We start from the raw sequence: 21410 nt of genomic DNA, 5'->3' as shown, positions 1-21410 counted from the left end.
TAGTTCGTAGTACTCAATTAGGAAATTTTGCTTAATGAACCGAAACTTTTTATGGATTTGTGACATGAATTAGATTTAACCTTTACTAATGAGTGTAGCTTAACTCTATCCTCTTCATAGAGAAGAATGAAAAATTATCGTAATTGGATTGGATTTTTCATTCATGTATGGATGAAGGAAAAATAGAAAAAGGTCTAAAGGAATTTTAATAGTGGGATCAAAATATAATGTGATTGTACATCTCAATTAAAACATAAAGTTATAAATAATTAATTTTAATTATTTCAATGGTTACCATTGCGCTTTCAAAATTATGTACAATTACATATTTGGAATTTTGACCTGTTCTTACAATCATCATTATTCCCGTTTTATTTTACTCATCATTGTTATTTTTAAAAATAACAAATTTTACATCAGAAACAATACAAAATCATGAATTTTATTCTGTTCGGTTTCTAAAGTGATGTTTAAATTCACACAATATTACGCAGGATCGGTAACCTTAAACAAAGGCCGTAACTCAAGTTAATACCCTTTGAAGTACTGCTTATTTGTTCTAACATACACTTTCTATGATATAAAATTGTATTATACAACTAGCTGTGCCCGCGACTTCGTCCGCGTGGAATAGTGACTGTATAGTAGTTACTACTTAATTTTTGAAGTGAAAACTTCTTTAGCGGCGTTGAGCACTTTTTCTGTAATGGGTATAAAATCTTAAACTCGCGTCAGGACACTTGACCTTATCGAAAAAGCGTAAGACGAATACCATTCCAAAATATCAAACATGCTCAACGTTAATAATCAAGTATTCACTTCTGCCGGCACTCCCGGAGTGCAACCCGTCTTTTTTATTGAATTTAAAGGAAAAACACGTACTACCATAAATAATACAAAGAACTGTTAGTAAAATTTATTACTAAACTGAGCTAAAAAATAAAAAAATAAATACCTAATTAATTTTCTACGTAAAATTTATTTTTAGGCACCAGAGGGGAAGGGAGCAAATTTATTTTTCTTCCTTCCTTGTATGGATGTTTTTGATAATAAATCGTGAAGCAACTGAGCGCCGAGACAAACGTCAAAACGCAAAGGAATAGAATCCGCTATCGATAATAATAATTGACATAAGCGTATGATGTTTTGCTAAGGATTTGTTCACCCTACCAACGATGACGACGACCACGAACAAAATTTTCATCCAGTCGCAATTTAACAAAATAGTGCTAAACACAATTAGAATAAAATATTAAAATTTCCTGTCGTTCTGGTGCTTGGAATTTTTTTTTTTTGAATGAATGAATAAATAGATTTTTCGTAGAAACGGTAGCTCCTAGAAAATCGAAAAAAATCTATTTTTTATTAATTGACCTCGAAATTTTTTCTTCCGAGTACCAGTATGACAGGAAATTTTAATATTTTATTTTGAACGAATTTGGTCTGGATGAGAATTTTGGTCGTTGTCGTCGTCGTAATTTTGGTAGTGTGACCGAACCATTACTAAAATGTGATGAGCTTAATAATAATTAGCGATAGCAGTTTCTATTCCTTAGCGTTTATTCTAATCTCTGCCGTCTCGGCCTGCAGATCTTTCCTGTCTCATGCCTATAGTAACTAAACCGTTTAGACCGTGCAATAAAAATTAATAAGTACCATTTTAAATATTTATAAAAATAAAAAAAACAAAGTCGTCAGAGCTGCCATACCATCATTATCATATCATATATTATATTTTTTTATAATGGTACTTAATTTTAAATATCCTCGGGAAGTTTGTAAAATATTTATTTATTCCATTACATTCGTTACGTTGGTTTTTTTTTTTAATTTTTAAATTTTTAACTTCGGTTTCTTATTTGCAAGTAAGCGAGACCTACCTCCATTTTACATTCCTACATCATATTGATATCTATAAGTTTGTTGCTCCTTGACATCTTTCAATTTGTGCACGGTTACGGTGCCCGTAACCGTGCACAAATTGTAATGGACCACAGTGACAAAAGAAGTGGTATCTTTAGGAAAAAAAATTGCCAAGGGCCAGGCCTATGTGGCTTTGAGTAGAGTTCAAAATTTCCAGTGTGTGGCTATCCTCTCGCTCCCATATTCCCCTCTTCTTTAATAGACTTTCAACCCACTCCCTTTCCACCCCTAGTAAATGGGATAACCGATTTTGATGTAAACCATATTATCTAATAGTACCTATATGTACACGTCATATCCTGTCGTTTGATGCTCCATTTGGTTTATTTATCTAACCACTGTCACCCCTAAAGTGCCCTATATGTAATAAACGGATGAACCGATTTCGATAAAACATTATTAATTGTAATTCACACGTTGCTCTTTCATATTTTGATATATCTACCGCTTGAGTAGGTATATTATTTGCCAACATTCCATTATTGTTCATTCCCACTTTTACCGCTGTAATCTAATAGAAGCTGTAATGGATAAACCGAATTGGATAAAAATATAACTAATATTTTTTCCCACATTCCCACTTTTACCCCTATAAAGGTATAATCAATGGATGAACCGATTTTGATACACTTTATCTAAGAACCAGCGTCGGAAAATATGCTGCCTAACATCAAAACCGCATCTAATTCGGATTACACACACAAACACACACACACATAGCGGTCAAACACTTATCACCCATCTTTTTGCGTCGGGGGTTAAAAATATAAAACGACATAATTTAAAGGACATTTTATGTAGAAAATTTACCTAGAAGTAAGCATAATTCTAATTTGACCCCTCCCCCTACTACCTCAGCTTAAGTTAAATTTTTAACTACAGTTTTGGGTTTGGGATCGATTTAATAATTTAACCCCTGCTAATTTTTTTTACATATTTTCATTGTACAGACATCACTTTTCTAGAATTTTATTATATGTATTGATGATTGATGATTGATGATTGACCACGCGCAAGGTTACTAATTTCCACTACATCCTCACGCAAATCGTCAATTTTTATTAACATTGAATCTGTTAATAAAAAAAAATCAAAAGATAACTGTACCTTATTTTATTAAAAAGCTACTAACAAAGTTTTATCAAGAACTAAAGTGACCTTCTTTGGGCGTTTAATATAGTCTTGTAAAAGTTATACCTACATAAAAATAAAATTTCATCATTTTCTATTTTGTCATACTTAACTTTAACTAATTAAAAACATGAGTCTAACTATATAATTATAATTATAAAGAATAAATACAAAAGCTACAACTTACCTTTTATGGGAACGCAAGAAGGCGAAAATTAAAAAAAAAGCCGAAGATTTATAACAATGTAACGAATGAACACAATCACTGTTATCTAATATTACCTATATTAACTGTAATGGTGTCTTGTTTGACATCAAATAATAAACATCTACCCTCACTTATAAAAATTTAGTACATATTATATTCACATGAAATATTAGCGCACCTGAAATGGACTCTGGGAAGATATGAATTATTTATTTAACTTTAAAAAACAAACAACCTCACCAACATCATAATATTTAAATTATGAATTTCCAAGAAGCGTTAATATTATGTAAATTGATTTGATTTTAATGAAATCTCATAGATGGCGCTGTTTTAAATTTTTCTTTATACTACTAAGATTCATTATACTGTTTCTCTGCCAAAATTACTTAAATGACGTAGTTTTTATAGTGTAAAGGTAGACAATAGCATGGCTTACTCAAAAACAACATTTAAACACGAGTCTTTAGATAGTACGCTGTCGTAGCACAGAGAATACATAAGAAAAATAAAGGTTCACAGCTCCTCCCCCGCAGGTGATAGCTTGATAATATGTAGCCTATAGCCTGACCCGACCTGTTAGTAATATTCATGCAAAATTTGAAGTCAATCTATGCAGTACTTTTCGAGATTAGCCCGGTCAAACATACAGACAAACAGACAAACAGACAAACAGACAAAAATTCTAAAAACTATGTTTTTGGCTTCTATATCGATTATAGATCATGGATTATGTATTCTTTTAAAAAAATATTCAATGTACAGTTTTGACTTTCCTACGATTTTATTATATGTATAGATAACAATAGATAAAGGTTGTTATGCTTTGAGTGCTCTTAGTATGTACTCGTATAATATGATCTAAGGAAAATCTTTACTGATTAATTATTTATTATTAGATAGTCTATAACTGTACGAAGTACAAATTAATTTCGGTATTAGTAATTTTTACCTTCTAATACAGCAGTCTCTAGTCTCTACCTATCGATATTTTAAACAAGTAGCCGAAAAAGCTCTTATAGCTCAAAAGACGCGAGATCGTACAAAAACAAAACAGACGTGATATGAGTACAACTTGATAAATATACGAAAAAAATATAATTAAAATTCAAGAGGAGCCGTGAAAATAACGGATAGTCGATTGTTCCCATTTCGAGAACTATTTGACCGTAACATTTCTAATTTAACTAACGTAAAGTAGAATGTAATATGTGTACCTACTTAGGTAGATATACAGGGTGTCCCGCTTTCGGTATACTAAGCGCGAAGGGACTTGTAGTTTTGCATACACTGATCACATAAAAAATACTTAAATAACAAAATTACGCGAAAAATTTTTTGCTAAATTTTTCCTTAAAATCCATGTATTCGTCTCTAGCTTCGCGCAGCTGGCATATACCGCTTCGCTAATGTGAGTATTTTGTCTATGAAAACATAATTTTAAACGATAGCTCACATGCGGGTGGCAAAGTTGGGCGGTTTGCTTGTTGGGGGTGTACACATGGAATTTTAAGAATTCCTCTATTTAAAAAAAAAATGCGTCTGGATTTTTATAATTATTTTTTACGTACTCAGCGTATGCAAAACTACAAGTCCCTTTGCGCTTAGTATACCGAAAGTGTGACACCCTGTATAGTATAAATCAAAAGCAAAAATATAAATAGTTGCCCATTTTAATATCCAAATCTTATACAGGGTGTAATCGTTAAGTGTGCACAGGCGATTATTCCGTAACTATTACAGATATCAAAAAACTTTAAACTGATATCGAAAGTACTTAACCTAATGAGTAAAAAGGCCATAATAAATTTTTAAAAATAATACGAGAAATATCTAAAAAATTAACTTTAAACCCTCCCATACATTTAGTATGAGATATGAATATCCCATGTACATGGGTTGATCCAAAAGTAATGATAATCAATATTAAACAAGGTCATTACAGTTAAAATAATTATGTATTTCTCTAGATAGTTTTCTAACTAGATAATATACTTCGATATTTTTTTTCCTTAACTTATAAAAAAAAACTTTGACTTCATCTACAAAAACCCCTCAAAATCGGCCATCACTTCGCTGTCGTCTTAAAATTTCTTGTATCGACGGTGTTTCTTGTGCCGAGGTAAGAGATAGAATTAACTAGGAGCTAGATCTTACAAACAGGGTGGGTGTTCAAGCATTTTCAATGCCGATTTTTGATTGGCAGCCATCGCTTTGTGATCTGGTGCGTTGTCTTGGTGAACCAACATTCAAGACCGAAGTTTGCCATGTCTCTTTTTCTTACTAACCTACCCGCAATCTTTTAATTTGGTCTGTGTAGTAAGAGCCCTGTGTAGAAGTGGTTACCTGCTTAAAATATTCCATATTTCTTCAGCGTCCCAAAAAACTACGGCTTTAATCTATCCCACTAATTTTCACTTTGAAAATCTTCACCGTCACTTTGGAAGCTCGCATCCAGGCCATTGATTGTTTCTTGGTTTCAGCATAAACATGGTGAACCCAGGTAACGCCCATGGTCACAAATCGTGACAAAAAATTATCCTGATCTCATTAAAAATTTAGAAATTCACCCTCTAAATGTCGAATCGTTGTTTCTTCTTTTCGTCGGGAAACATTCTGGCTCGCACTGTTCACATTAAAATTAATGTTAATACTTGGAAACGTGGCCTGTAGATATAATTTTTTTGTGATAACTTAGTGATTACATGAGCAAGCATAAAACATTTATTTTATAATATTTTTATGTGCACAGGAAATACCCAATTATCATTACTTTTGGATCAACCTATACATTTAATATGAAAGATTTTAGCTTTTTTTTTTGTTTTTTTGGTTTTCTGCTTTAATTACTTCGCAAATTTGGAGGGAAGTTCATTTAGAAACTGTAAATAAACCTCCTCATTGTATTGCACAATAAGGACGTCACTTCGAAAATCTACTATGAATACAAAATGTATGGGAAACTAGCAGTCCGCCCCGGCTTCGCCCGTGGTACATATTTACGTTTACTCTACGTAAGAACCATCCTCGTACTTCAAGGAATATAATAAAAAAAGAATTAACGAAATCGGTTCAGCCGTTCTCAAGTTATGCGCTTACCAACACATTTTGGGATTCATTTTTATATTATAGATTAATTGTATGGGAGCGTTTAATGTAACATTTTTGGTTATTTCTCGTTATATTTTTAAAAATTTATTATGGCCATTTTACTCATTAGGTTAAGTACTTTCGATATCAGTTTAAAGTTTTTTGATATCTGCAATAGTTACGGAATAATCGCTTGTGCACACTTAACGATTACACCCTGTATATAAAAATGAATCGCAAAATGTGTTGGTAAGCGCATAACTCGAGAACGGCTGAACCGATTCCGATAATTCTTTTTTTATTATATTCCTTGAAGTACGAGGATGATTCTTACGTAGAGAAAACGTAAATATGTACCAAGGGCGAAGCCGGGGCGGACTGCTAGTAGTATATACAATCAAATCATGTGGACGTATCATAAAAACCAACATAATGGTACGTAGTAGGGGAGGTAGGGGAGCATTGGGCAGTCGGGACCTTTGGGCACCCCCTCATTTCTCAGAATCTTTTCTAGATATTTTTTGGTTTCTACCACAGCACTATAGTTTAATAATTGGCAAAACTCCTTATCAAAAGTGTCAGCTGTAATTTCACTTGGTTGTCAAGTTACATGCGCTGAACGGTTTGTTGCGTACAGAAGTAAATATTTTGTTTGTGATTTGAAGAAACATAACAAAGAAATCGCCAAGAAAGTGTAAGTATCTGTGTTAACTTCTTCCTTTGTGTTCAATGAAGATTATATTTACCTGTCAATTAGGATTCAACATTTGATAAAAATAAACTTATTCAAATCTATTTGAAAAGTGAGGTTATGGGGAGCATTGGGCACGCTGGTAGGAGGGAGGTTTGGGCATGCCTAATGCTTCCTGTTTTTAGTGTATTTTTGTGTCATACTTTTGTGCTTTTTTGTTATGACTATTGGATTGAATGGTTAATCATTTCTTTTCAGGACAATGCCGTTTTAATTTAAAAAGAAAAATAAGCGACGTGAAATCCCTAAAGATGTTATATAAGAAGAAAAAATTTCAGAATATCTTGTAAGATCGTTTAAACTAAACCATGGTCTGTCAAAACTGTCATGTCAAATATAACATTACAATTTTTATAGCAATGTTATATAATACTTAAGCATAATAGTATAGTAAAGCAATATCGTACAAATTAAATACAGTGCCCAAACCTCCCTACAGGGGTGCCCAAACCTCCCGACCACAGGGAGGTTTGGGCACTTTGGACATGTGTTCGAAAATCTATCGTAACTTTGAGACTAATTATAATACCAAAACTTTTCTTAGCAATAATTACTGCCAAATAAGTATGTGTGCTCGATATATTTGGAATAAAATTTTGATTATGATAAAAAATAACAGTTTTATTAACATTTATGTAAAAAAGTGCCCAATGCTCCCCTACCGTCCCTACATAATATATCTCGATGCATAATGCGGTAAGAATTAAGAAATCAAGTTCAACATCAAACAACAAGAAATTGTGATTCAAAGCATTAAATTTCTTTTACTGATAAGAAACCGCTCAAATCTTACACAATCTGTAATCACAAAAAAAATACGCAACGTATTGAGAAGTCTCTTGCGTTTTTGGGAATAAGTATGAAGCTAATAAAAGTGTGATAAAAATATCATAAGTCACATTAAATAGATACATATATGCATTGCTAGTAAAACTTATTCTACCCCTCTGTTGGCCTTGAAATTATTGAATTTTGTGTACACTTGGCGCATAGCAAACAGATCTATTACAGTAAGATACCCAAGAAATCAATGGATTAATGCAGCGAAGCATAACTCCACTAGCGAAACGTGTAAACGTCGCATTCGTTTACAGATTAGAAATTCTCCAGCAAATAGCTTAATAATGCAATAATAACACTACATTTTTTGTTCAAGTATGAATATCTCGGTAATTGTAATGTGGGAATTAGAACAATTAAAACGACTGGATGTTAAGGATATTAACAAAATATTGTTTTTAGATTTTATATGTTCAGGTACCTGCTTAATATTATGTAATAATTTACATAGCAAGGATTTCCATTTACTCCGACTTCTGGTATTTGATATTTTGATTCCTACTGTTAAATTATCTACAAACTGATAAAAAGTCACTATCTTGTGAATATTAGCAAGTATTGACATTATAGCTAAACAAGCATCAACAGTGAAAGTCGGCTTTTCCACTGCAGTGTAATATTTGAGTTTCACAACTCTACAATATTCGTTCAACAACATAGTAATATAGTATCAACAATTATGTCAGTTGAATATTAAAATCAAAATCCTTAGTCAAAATCGATCAAAATTTACTCATATTGAAATCTTTATCTTAATAATTTCTCTTTTCGTACAAAATTTTATTTGACGGAAAGAGAAAAGTGGCTAAAAATTATATAACATGATTTCTTTTTTAGAATATAACATATTGAATAAAAAATTACAACGTTGGACACCGATAATATCATTACCATTTAATATGGCCTGCATGTAGTAAAAAAATGAAAATAGTTTGGAAAATCCAAAAGTGCACGCCTCATAATTTTTTTTTTAATTTTTATTTTTGTTTATTTAATAACAATTAAACCACATCGAATCAGACCCTGAAAAATGAAAGGGTTCTATTCCTGAGCATAGTCAAGCGTAAGAGAAAAAAAAAGACTCGATTAGTAAAGTATTTCGGTCGCTATCGTGTTAACAAGAAAATCCTCCGCACATACAGACACACGGACGTCCAAGACAGAACTTTTTTAAACTGTTTTTTAACTAGTTTAAATAACAAAAATGACATCAAAAATATCATGAATGTTAAAAATAGTGTTTTTTCTTAATATGTGTGTGTATGTATTATCTTACAAGTGCAATGTATGATACATAAAGACATTTTAAGTTTGAAAAATCAGATGTTTTGCGCGAAGTGACAGTAGTACCCACCTCAACGCTTCACTTATGAGGCGTGCAATACTAAGATGTTAATTATCTTCCAGTTGGAATCAAAACACGTGGAGAAATGTTGACAAGAGTAATTACGTTGAATTGTAAACATAACAACTGTATATATTTCACGCATCATTTAATTTAATAATCAACATACTCGGTTTCACAATTTCCGTTTATAATAGGTTCCGGACTGCGGTACCATTATGAGACTTCAGTATCGTATTAATAGAATTATTTGTATACTTTTTGTTATCATATTTATTGTGTAACTAGTGGTCCGCCCCGGCTTCGCCCGTGGTACATATTTCGTAATAAAAGGTAGCCTATGTCCTTTCTCGGGTATCAAAATATATCCATACCAAATTTCATGCAAATTGGTTCAGTAGTTTAGGCGTGATTGAGTAACAGACAGACAAACAGAGTTACTTTCGCATTTATAATATTAATAATAGTATGGATTATGTGATTCATATTAATTATTAAGACGTAGAAACATTAAGACTAGTCAATATAGTCACTATCTGTGCTCCGCGGTTTTACCCGATCGGCTCCGCTCTTGTTGGTCTTAGCGTGAAGATATATTGCCTATAGCCTTCCTCGATAAATGGACTATCTAACATCCAAAGGCTTTTTCAAATTGGACCAGTAGTTCCTAATTAATGTTATTTTAGGTTATATATAGACAAGATCCGGCAACGAACAATCAACAAAGGTAATTCTAGTAAAACGTCTCAATCAAGATAGCATCGTCTGTAGTCGAATAGTCTAACCATAACTTGTACAAATGAACATTTGTACAAGTTGATGAAACACTAACATAACCAAAAAAAGACCATTGACCATCCTCAAACTAAAAAACTCAATTACACAATTAGACTTTTTCTAGAAGCACTTTTGAACCGTCATAACATAGGTTTACCATTTACCACTGGTTTGGAAAGCAGTTTCTACAGAGAAAAGCCGGCAATAAACTCCATAGTTGCTCATTTAAAATCATGTCAATAGTAGTAGTATAGTAGGTGCTCTTATAAATTCAATGTTTAAATCAGCTATGCAATCAAAGTAAACTCACAGATAAGTCAAAGCACCGATCAGCATAGCACCCCTGGGCCCAGTGATGGTGATCACGGAGGGAGCCATCCAGTTGCAGATAGCCAGCGTCGCGTATATGATGGCGAGGGACGTGTACCCATCTCCGGTGAATGTGCTGTCGTCCTGGGTGATACTGTCCAGTATTGTTTTCTGTGTACAAAGAAAAGTGACTTCTGAATCTTCTGTTTTTAACGTATTTATTTCGGATAACCTGGTTTAAAAAATATTGTTAATAAACATATTTGAATTAAGAATGCACACACTACCTTAATCTACCCAAGAAAACAAACAAAACTGCATAATTTTATCCTTTTAATTTTAAGTTATGCTTTGCCTAGACATTCCATAATGAAGACATATTAATTTAATTCATTTTATAAGATTTTGCATAAGAATACGGGTCTTCAAATACATATTTTATGACCGTGAACTTTAGACAAACTTGATTCACAAAAATGTCAATGTCCTTACTAAGGACATGTGACATTTTAGTTGACGACCATAATATCTTAGGACTAATTAGAGATAATAGTCATAAACTACATATTTTACTGGATTTGCTTAACTCAATATGCGCTGCATTAACCTTAAGTTTTGATGAAAATTTAAATATTATTCTAATAGGTGGACAATGAAAACTTGAACACCTTGTAGATATTCGGTACAAGGTGCTCTAGGATTCAACTTCGTTATCCAGATACTATGCCTTAAATGTAGTCACGTAAAATATTCATTTAGCAATCGTTGCATCAGATTAACACAAAAGGATTCTTAATATTGATGTTATTGCGGAGGTGACAATAAAATATCAGAAACGGTGTTTCCGAAAAAGGTCAGAAGTCCTAATTTTCGACATTGTTCAAGGCGACATCGAATATATAAGGACACGAAAGCCACGGAGGAATTACCAAACTGATAAATTGAAAGATTTATACAATAAGGAAATTTTAGGACTTTCACCGAATTTGTTGTTCATAAAAGAAATTCCATTTTTATGGCTTTTAAGCAGTGGAGGATAGATCTTGGCTGAATAGAGCTTTGTCTTCTACTTAAAAGCTTTACTTAAAAGCTCAAAAAAATGTACAAAACTTAATCGACACTTGGTCAATAAAAACGGTTCAAGACAGCCTACAAGATAAAAGTAGGCACACTAAGTTACGACACCACTATAATTCAATGTATTTGCGAAATTATATAAACACAACGTTACATAATTTAATAAGAACAATCAACAAACCCAAACGGTTGGTTAATAACTTAATATTATATTAAGGTATTAAGCTCATGATTTATTCATATTAAGCACTTGTTCTTATTTCTTAACTGGACTAGATAAACTGATAAGGGGCCTGTTTAATAACAATTTACAGGTGCAATGAGTTTTATCAATGTTATAAACGTACCTACTTGAAACTTTTAGATTGTAATTGGTACCCTGCAGTTGAAATAATCAATACATATTTGGCTAGCTTCTGACGATTCAAAGCTCCTTCTAAACAAGAATGAATACACATTTTTAAGTTTGTGTTTAAATGTGAAAATATAAAAAATAAATCATATTATCAACTGCTTGTTAGCTACGCTATATACTAGGAAAGTAGGACAGCGTAATAGCACAATATACAGATACATACCTACAGTAAGGAAACTTCATACAAAATGTTCCAAATGGCTCCCCCCCCCCCATCAAGCGTGTTTACGAGGGTATTCAGGGGGATCGATAGTAGCGGGTGACACATCCACAGATTTTGAATGACAAAGATACATAGTATAGAAAAGTGATGTCAATGACTTCACGTTAAATAAATATCGATTGTTTCAGTTTGTCGCCTAACTATATTTTTGGCTGCGGTATCTATTGTCCCAAGTATTCTTTTAAAAAAATATTCAATCTACAGTTTTGACTTTCCTACGATTTTATTATATGTAGGTATAGATATTAAAATAACCATTACATAAATATGCCTTTATTCGAAAAGAAAAAAACAAATTATTTACTGAAATATACTTTCGTCTACTACGGTCTACGACTAATTCGGAATTTATTGTTAAATTGTATAATGTAAAATATTCTCAATCTTATGAACAGTTTTTTTAAGTAACTGATTATGTTTAATTCGTTATAAATTAATTCAGCCACTTTACAGTTTATGTGTTCTCTCTTAAAGCAGCAACGAAAATGTTATTCATTTTCTCGACATATTGAACAAAATCATCTGGTGGTATAATTGGTATAGTTGAATTCAAGCAGCCGAATACTGCGCAATTAGTACGTGGCATTTTTAAAATTATCGCCGAAATCAACTTCATCTATAAGCACGTGTTTAAATTAAACTGAAATAATATATTTCACCAAAATGTTAACACATAAACACATAAAAGATATGTAGATATTATATGTAATTATTGTATTTTTATCGATACGTGGCGTCACCACTTTGTCAAGCACTAAGCCTGTCAAACTATTTTCTTTTTCATACTAAAACAAAAAGGTGGAGGTTCTATGCTCGTATAATAATAATTTTAATTTTAATTTATTTCTGTCTATTTTGTGTTTTTTAATTTAATTTAATTTATCGTTTTAAAAATAATTTAGTAGGTATACCTACATACAAGTATTGTAAATTCTGGTTTAAAATAATTATTGAATATATGTAGTATAATACAAATATCAAGCATTATAAATAATTTAGGTACATTAAAATATAACCTTCGGCGTCCATAACAAAACAAGATTTCGAAATATAGCACTGATAAAAACGTATTCACTTTTACAAGTTGTATTAATTCGGATTGTTTCTTCTTGTAAATTAATATTTAGGCTACACCATTTTTGTATTTTAACGAGTTTTAATCGACTGTGAAAAAAAGCAAACAGAAATATACAGGCCGAATTGATAACCTCCTCCTTTATTTTTTAAGTCGGTTAAATATCAAAAAGGTAACAGCCCTACAGCTATACGTCATAATTTCATCGCAGGGGCTTAGTTTCCTGTATGTACGTAGTACATATATATCTGTCAACTGTGGTATTAGAGAGCCGTTGTATAGAGCATATCTATGTTGCATAATTAATTGAGAATTATATCTATCCCTCTCATTTTACAACACCAAACAACTGATTACATCTTCAATCCAAGCCTCGTGAATTAATTATTATATGTACTAAATACTTATAGGTGACATGTAAAGCTTACTTTTAACAGACACGAAATTATATGCGATACTCGTTGGCGTAATCGTTATCTTTAAAACTAAGTAGGTATTATGTTTAAGTTTTGAATTACATACAAATAGACAAAGTAATATTCTTTATTTTTAAAACAAAGGGAATGTTATCATTTTTAATTACTCTAATAAATCACAACTTCCTCTTTAGAAATATTACCGCAAAAGTAATTTTCTTTACAATACATCATTAAACCCGTGATTTACACAACCGATAACAAGTTGCTAATCAATATCTGCGCAATTATGTAGTATGGTATTTAATAAATTTTCATTTTAGACAGATTAATATTAATATAAACCTACTAGCGGCCCGCCCCGGCTTCGCCCGTGGTACATATGAAAAATAGATGTTGGCCGATTCTCAGACTTACCCGATATGCACAGAAAATTTCATGAGAATCGGTCCGCCCGTTTCGGAGGAGTATGCAGACTAACATTGTGACACGAGAATTTTATATATAAGAAGTAGAAAATAAACCTAGACAAAGCCAAAATATAGTCCATAATTGCTCAAATAACCCAATAGATAATAATTAAAATAATTGAATGTGTGCCTACACACATCTAAAACCACTTTTTTAAACTCACTCGTGAGTCGTGTTTATGTGAACTCTATACCATACCGCATTGTTTTAGTTACAATTTCGAGTCTCATACGATCGCTACATACCAAAATTTTTGCCACGCCTCATATCATTTTCAATGTCACGATTCAAATCACAGACGCAACATTCGAAACAATTACAGTGGCCGATAAGAATGTCATCTTTAAATGACATGTTATTGAATAACAAACCCTTGAAAATTCGTATCACACCAATAAATCGGCTTGACCTAAATCGAGAGTAGCGGATCCTTGAATTTATCGACTATACACAAGCGATGATAATATAAAGTGTTTTGGAGTAATTACTTCGAAATGTTATACAATATTTGTTTACCGATGTAACTAATTGCTCTATTATATAGTGATTAGAGAAAAAGATTGAATTTATGAGTGTCACATCTGTAACGATTAATTAACTGAAGGGTAATATAGATGTAACTTTCAAAAAGAAAGAACGTTTTGTAGAGTTATTTCAATAATGCCGTATTTACTATCGATTACCAAGAAGTTTGAAGTAATAGATTAACTTGTAATATTTACGAGTTTGGAAAAAAGGGGATTTTTATTTGCATATGGAGCATGTTATAGGGTCTAAGAGATGTTCTCATTTCTCAGTTATCGAAGTCGCACTTACATCAAAGTGCCAGTGCCATTAACCTATCAGTGTTGGTACATGTTTTAAATGATTTAGATTGAAATCACCAATGTTTTATCGTTTAACAATTAACAATATAAAATAATAATCAGAATTTTATCGATGTTTTAAAATTTAACATAAGTAAAAGGTATCTACATATTTAGTAATTATTTTTGTTGTTATCGCTATTCAAGTCAAATCACATCTTTATATATAAGAATGAATCGCAAAATGTGTTGGTAAGCGCATAACTCGAGAACGGGTGGACCGATTTCGATAATTCTTTTTTTATTATATTCCTTGAAGTACCAGGATGGTTCTTATGTAGAGAAAACATAAATATGTACCACGGGCGAAGCCGGGGCGGACCGCTAGTAGAATATAAAAACATTTATAACGCAAATGCCAGGATGACTGGATGAGGTGAACGTAAGGTAAAATACCAAAGTATGAGTAGGCAAGAAAGGTATACCAGCTTAGCATAATATAAAAGCATACTGCGTAACTCTTGTAAAATGTCAGGCGTTTGCATCATAAATTTTATAAAAGTGTTTGCAAATGATGGTGATTTATGAACACTGGCAAACTAAATTCTACTTAGTTACCAGCGTTTTACATAACTCTATGCAAAATATCACGCTTTCCTATTCCTTTGTATTACCATTTCAATCATCTAACTAACATACAACTCGTGTAACCATAAATTACACAGTTATTAAACTGAATGACCATTTAAATTGTAATTGTTTTTATTACCTTTGTGAAATCGACAAGTGATTAACATTTTTAGCGCAAACTTTTTTATTTTATAATAATTACCTACAGTGCCACAAACTTATCTGACCCGGTGAAAAAAACTGGAACTACGTGCCGCCAGTAGTAAAAAACCTACCTTCATTTATGACAAATACTACATTGTTTTCCTCGTACAAATTGCGATCAAAGATTTTCCTCCATAGATACCTAGATGACGACATTAGAATGCGGAACATTTTCTTTGCCAAGTTAAACATGATTATTTAAATAGATGACTTTTAAGTATTATTTGATTTAAAATCCCAAGGAGTGATTATAATTAATAACATCTTAGGTATAAGATTAACAGATCGACCCGGCTCCGGTCAAGTTTGAGATAAAAAAAAATATATTCTACGTCACTTAGATAAATAGAGAAAAGCTGATGAAATGATTGATTTTCAAAATCGTTTTAGTTTTATCTAATTTAGATAAATCTTTCATTTTTTATAAAAGTTTTATAATATTTGTCTAAGGGCCGATTTTTCAATGATTGGATAAAACTTATCCGTCCAATAAAGTATTACACGATAATATTAAAATGTCACGTAAACTGTCAAATACGGACAATTAGAATATGTTTTTAAAATGGTAGTTTTATACATTATTCGACGAATAAGTTTTAACCAAGGATTGAAAAATCAGCCCTAAATAAATATGATAGATATCGACGACTTGACATTGATAATGATACCACCCAGCTGATTTGGTAAAAACTGACTGATATCAAAATCTTTCTTTGGAAAGACCGGAATTTCAACCTTAACCCAAATAATGTATTACGATTCAAGTCCCAATCACTCCTATTTATCATATTTTAAACCTTGAAAGTAATCTCAAGAACGACTTGGTATACTCGCGATTTAAATATGAAATGCGCACAAATAACTAAACAACCAAACCTGCCATTTTAACACTAAAAAGGCAAAACAAGCGTTAATTTTTAGGCGTGAACATTGTCCATAAAATAAAATGATTGCAAAATCTAATTAAATATTGCTAGATAAACAGATAATTGGCTAAGTAAAATAATTTGGTATGATTTTGTTTGTCTGCTCTTAGAATAATCTAACTATGCATGCTCGTAATCAAACATGTTCTCAAATGCTGAAATAGTGAAATAAATGAAAATGAAATAGTATCGCCTTCTTTAATTTTATTATTTTTGAACCATTTATGGCAACACTAACTGTACGCCCATTTGTGATTCGCGGGAAATAAAAAAAAAACATGCAAAAGTAAAGTTTGCAACGTAACGGTAAAATTATTACGCAAGCGCGGACGATGATCTCAAATTATACTTACATAACAAAACAACGCAGACTCGTTTTGGTCATGTCAGTATAGGCATAGCTATAATATTCTTTGCAATACTGTTGTGAGGCGTCTTTCCAAACTATACAAGGCCAGTACGCAACGGTGTGAAACTAATCACGTATAGTTTGGAAATAACTTTTTTACAAAGTTCTTCCAATCTATACAACAGCAGTACGCAAATACTTGCAAATACTCGCGTATACTTTGTAGTGAAGTAAGTAAGAATAGCGCTCCAAAACATACAGCGCCAGTACGCATGCGGACTAATCGTGTATGTTTCGGAGTAAGCGCGGCGTCTCTCCATTGCTCGCGTTTATATTATTGTATTGCTGTTTTGAAATCTATTATTAAAATGCATGTGTAATGTGTATATAATGTTGCGTACTGATCGTATATTTTTTGTATCGAGGATGCTTGTGTCTTCGTTCCCGACTATACTGCACGACTTACAATTGACAATAGTGCTAAAATGTAAGAATCTAATAAGTCCAGAAGAAGACGGTTGCGAGGCGACGGAGCCCCGCTTCGCGGGGCTCCTATTTTTGTGTAGTTAAAAAAAACACGAACCTAACCTAACCCATAGGTAACCCTTATATCTGTTACCTATTTATTTTTCTAAGCTTACCTAATAATATTTTTATTCCATATTTTACTGAATCAATCAAGAAGAATAAAAGTAGATAGATATAGCTGTACAAGTCTTTGATTGCCTATATATTTATTATTTCGCTCAAGCGTAAGTGGTGTTAGCTATATTTAGTTATACATATTTTGCGTACTGATCGTGTATAGTTTGGAAAGAAGAAGCAAGCATCCGCTTTACAAAGTATACACGATCAGTACGCAAAATTCGTGTATATATTGTAATAACAAACTTAAAAACAGCATTACAAAGTATACACGAGCAGTTTCCTATGGTTGCGTTCTGGCTATGTATAGTTTGGAAATACGCTGTTGTGAGTTGTGACCCATATTCTGCTAAGATAAAATTGTTTATGCCCCGGCGTAGAAAGAGTTGATAATAATAATAATTTATAGAAATTATTCCGCTATTGATGGGCTGAAGTTTTAAAACAACAAGGTTAATAAACTATTGGAAATATCTATTTTTTTTCCTTTTAACTCACCCTTACTTATAAACAGATCTTATCGTTGAAAGAAATTTAAATATAACCGTGGCCAATATATGCTATGAAAAATTTTAACTTTCTAATCAACTTGTTATTTTCGATGTCCAAAAGAAAGTACTAAATCTGACTAACCTTATTGATTAAAAAGTTAATAGCGGTATGTATTTTATTTCCATACTAGCGGTCCGCCCCGGCTTCGCCCGTGGTACATATTTACGTTTTCTCTACATAAGAACCATCCTCGTACTTCAAGGAACATAATAGAAAAGAATTATCGAAATCGGTTCAGCCGTTCACACGTGATGCCGTGACAACGCGAAGCGGGTGCAGACCCGCCGCCTTTTTATAGCTCCCGCCGCGAAGCGCGTCGAACGCGGCAACTGATACACAAAAATAATCCTTATGGCATGATTCTGTATTCACGCGCGATGACTTATAGCGTATTTCATGTATAACTTTGGTGTTTCTACACCGATTTACATGATTCTTTTACTATAACCTGCCCAGGAGTATGAAGAATAATTGTGCCAAATTTGGTTAAAATCCGTCGTGTAGTTTTTGTTTCTATAACGAATATACAGACAGACAGACAGACAGACAGACAGACAGACAAAAATTTTACTGATTGCATTTTTGGCATCAGTAGCGATCCCTTATCACCCCTTCATAGTTTTTTTTTAAATATATTTCATGTACAGAATTGGCCTCTCTACAGATTTATTATAAGTATAGATAAAATGAGGGTAGTTTCAACGCATACAATTCGCTAAACGTTAGATGTCTGGATGCCGAGATTGCGGTAAATACAAATATTTTTGACTAGCATTCCGCCTGCGGCTTCGCCCGCGTTTTCAAAAAAAAACCCGCATAGTTCCCGTTCCCGTGGGATTTCCGGGATAAAACCTAGCCTATGTCACTCAGAAATGATGTAGCTTTCCAACAGTGAAAGAATTTTTCAAATCCGCCAAGTAGTTTCGGAGCCTATTCAATTCATACAAACAAACAAACAAAAAATCAAACCTTTCCTCTTTATAATATTTGTATAGATTACTATGAATTATTTGTGTACTTATAAATTTTAAAATATTATATCACCTCTTGCGGAAACTCTACGTATATTGTATTAACAACAGGATACGCAATGAAACGATAAACTCAGTGACATTTTCCTAAACGAGTTTAGATAATGAGCTAGTAGCTGAGATGATGCTAAAATGCTTTGATTACATTTTCAGCTTCTACGTATTAGTACTATCAGTTTTATAATATCTGTGGGCTTATGAACAAATATAGAAAAATGAATATTAGGCATAGGTATAGCTTTGCGAACAAACCCAGTTACAATAAAAGATCAATCGGAATTTAGTATCATAAAAATTTGGAACAAACAAGCATGTATGAAACTCGGAATTTCCTTTCAAAAATAATCCTGAATCTTACTAACCCTCCTCCAATCTCAATTTGGAACAGAGATAGAATATGGTACACAGTCTTAATTTTATCATAGCGAATGTAACCGCGAGAAAACGTATCTCATCACATTTAATATTTGTTGTAAGCGCCTCAGAATTTATACACGTTATTATAAAAACAAAGGCTTCACGCTGTTTAATTATGATAAATATTCATAAGTCGCAAAAATTTTAAGTAAACAATGCGCCATTCCATTATGATGTGGATAAAAATAAATTTAAATGATACTTTTCTTTAGAAAACGTTACTATCTCAAAAGCTGAGTATCCTCGAATTGTTTTAATATGATTATCACGTCACGCGCGGCTGTGGTACACACCTCCGAGCGGCCTTTGCGGAATGTCGACCTTTTGTTTTTCATTCAATATGGTAAACATTATGAAAGGAGGCTTGGCTCCTAGTTTATCTGTGCTTAACAAACAATTTATTTATGATATAAGCTACTTTATGTTAAGTGTAGAATGCTTCATCATAGGTACTTTTATTAGGTTTTGTTAAAATATAAAAGTTTGAACGCATAATTTATTAAATATTTTTGACTATTTGACAGAATACAAAATTGATTTAATAATGCAGAAAATGATTTTAAAAATGTTGCTTCTACTGCTTCTAAATTTTTACTGTAATTAAAACAGAATTCTAACAGTTAATAATGCATAGGTACTTAATTTAACAAAAAAATAAAATTTTAGGGATAGCAACCATTTAATGTCACATACATTATAATTTTTTAAATATCGTTTATAATTTATTCATCTCTCATTTCTCTCAACCTAGAGTAGGGTAATATTAGTTATTTCTTCTCTTCTGTAGGATATAAGTTATACTTTTCTAAAAATATAAAATATTATATCAAGGATTGATTCGTATTTTGTAATGTTTATATTGAAAAAGTTCAATAACACTTTACAACACTACAAAATATAATAAAAAAAAATATTTCAACCGAAAAAAGCAACATAATTTTGTGTGACTTCTGCTATATTTTTTTTATCAGTGTCAATCCCGTTTAGGCCAGGACAAGTAACTAGTCTAAAGAATCCGTGAACAAAATTAGAGCATTATAATATCATTATTATATGAATAACTTATAAAATATATTATACCTTTCTTTACTTCATCAGTTATATGTGCTTGTTGTATATGTAAATTTCATTTTTTCTTCAAAACTGTACCAGGATGATAGTTATATATATTCTTTATATTATGATAGTTATATATTTTCTTGATATTATGATTGAAACCAATTATAGACCTATTGTTCACATTGTAGTTTGTATAATGAAGGCTGTGTGAAAGTAAGCATTTTGCAATAAACTGAACACATTACTGTGGGCAGAAATAAGAAACTTCAATATACCTAGGTACTGTGTGCATGCCTTAATTGTTATTTATTATGTTAAAACCATGGTTAAAACATTAAAAAAATGTCTTCTTACCTCAATATTTCCCATAGTTTGGAATGCGGTAAACACAAACATGAAACCGAAACCAAGTAGAATAACATTCATAAATCTTCTCTCCATTTTGATGATTTTAATAATAATTTAACAAAAAATAAATATGGTGTTAAACCGACTTTATTAACGGAAGATATTAAATTAGAGAAGAAATTATATTTCTTTCGACACTAACTTAAAAAAAATGTAACACTGTTTATCGATACGCGTACGCTTTTATAATGTAATATTATCCAGTTCCATTCTCCAAATACTTATCCAAACTCCCTCCACATCGATGAAGAATATAGGAATCAATGTTACACAAGTATCGCATTAACTCCCACGCAATAAAACGTATAATTGCGTGGCGTAACACAACTTCA

The 21410-nt window shown here is 32.0% G+C and overlaps 1 protein-coding gene across 1 annotated transcript in view; it reads right to left on the bottom strand.

Annotated features, from left to right (window-relative positions):
* The window catches only part of LOC149486442 (UNC93-like protein MFSD11), a 36773-nt gene extending 15494 nt beyond the window's left edge, over nucleotides 1–21279 (bottom strand). Inside the window, exons 1-2 of the mRNA XM_089698074.1 lie at nucleotides 21025–21279; nucleotides 10376–10545 (exon numbers count right to left, since the gene is read on the bottom strand). Of these exons, the coding sequence (XP_089554200.1) occupies nucleotides 10376–10545; nucleotides 21025–21111 (257 nt within the window). The 5' untranslated portion in view covers nucleotides 21112–21279. The remainder of the gene's footprint in view (nucleotides 1–10375; nucleotides 10546–21024) is intronic.
* Nucleotides 21280–21410: the final 131 nt, after the last annotated feature.

The sequence above is a fragment of the Colias philodice genome, chromosome 8 (assembly GCF_061535455.1).
Source record: "Colias philodice isolate Cphi_HAF_F1 chromosome 8, ilColPhil1 Martin Lab GWU primary, whole genome shotgun sequence".
Classification (NCBI taxonomy): Eukaryota; Metazoa; Arthropoda; class Insecta; order Lepidoptera; family Pieridae; genus Colias; species Colias philodice.
This window is presented reverse-complemented; position numbering and strand designations above follow the sequence as displayed.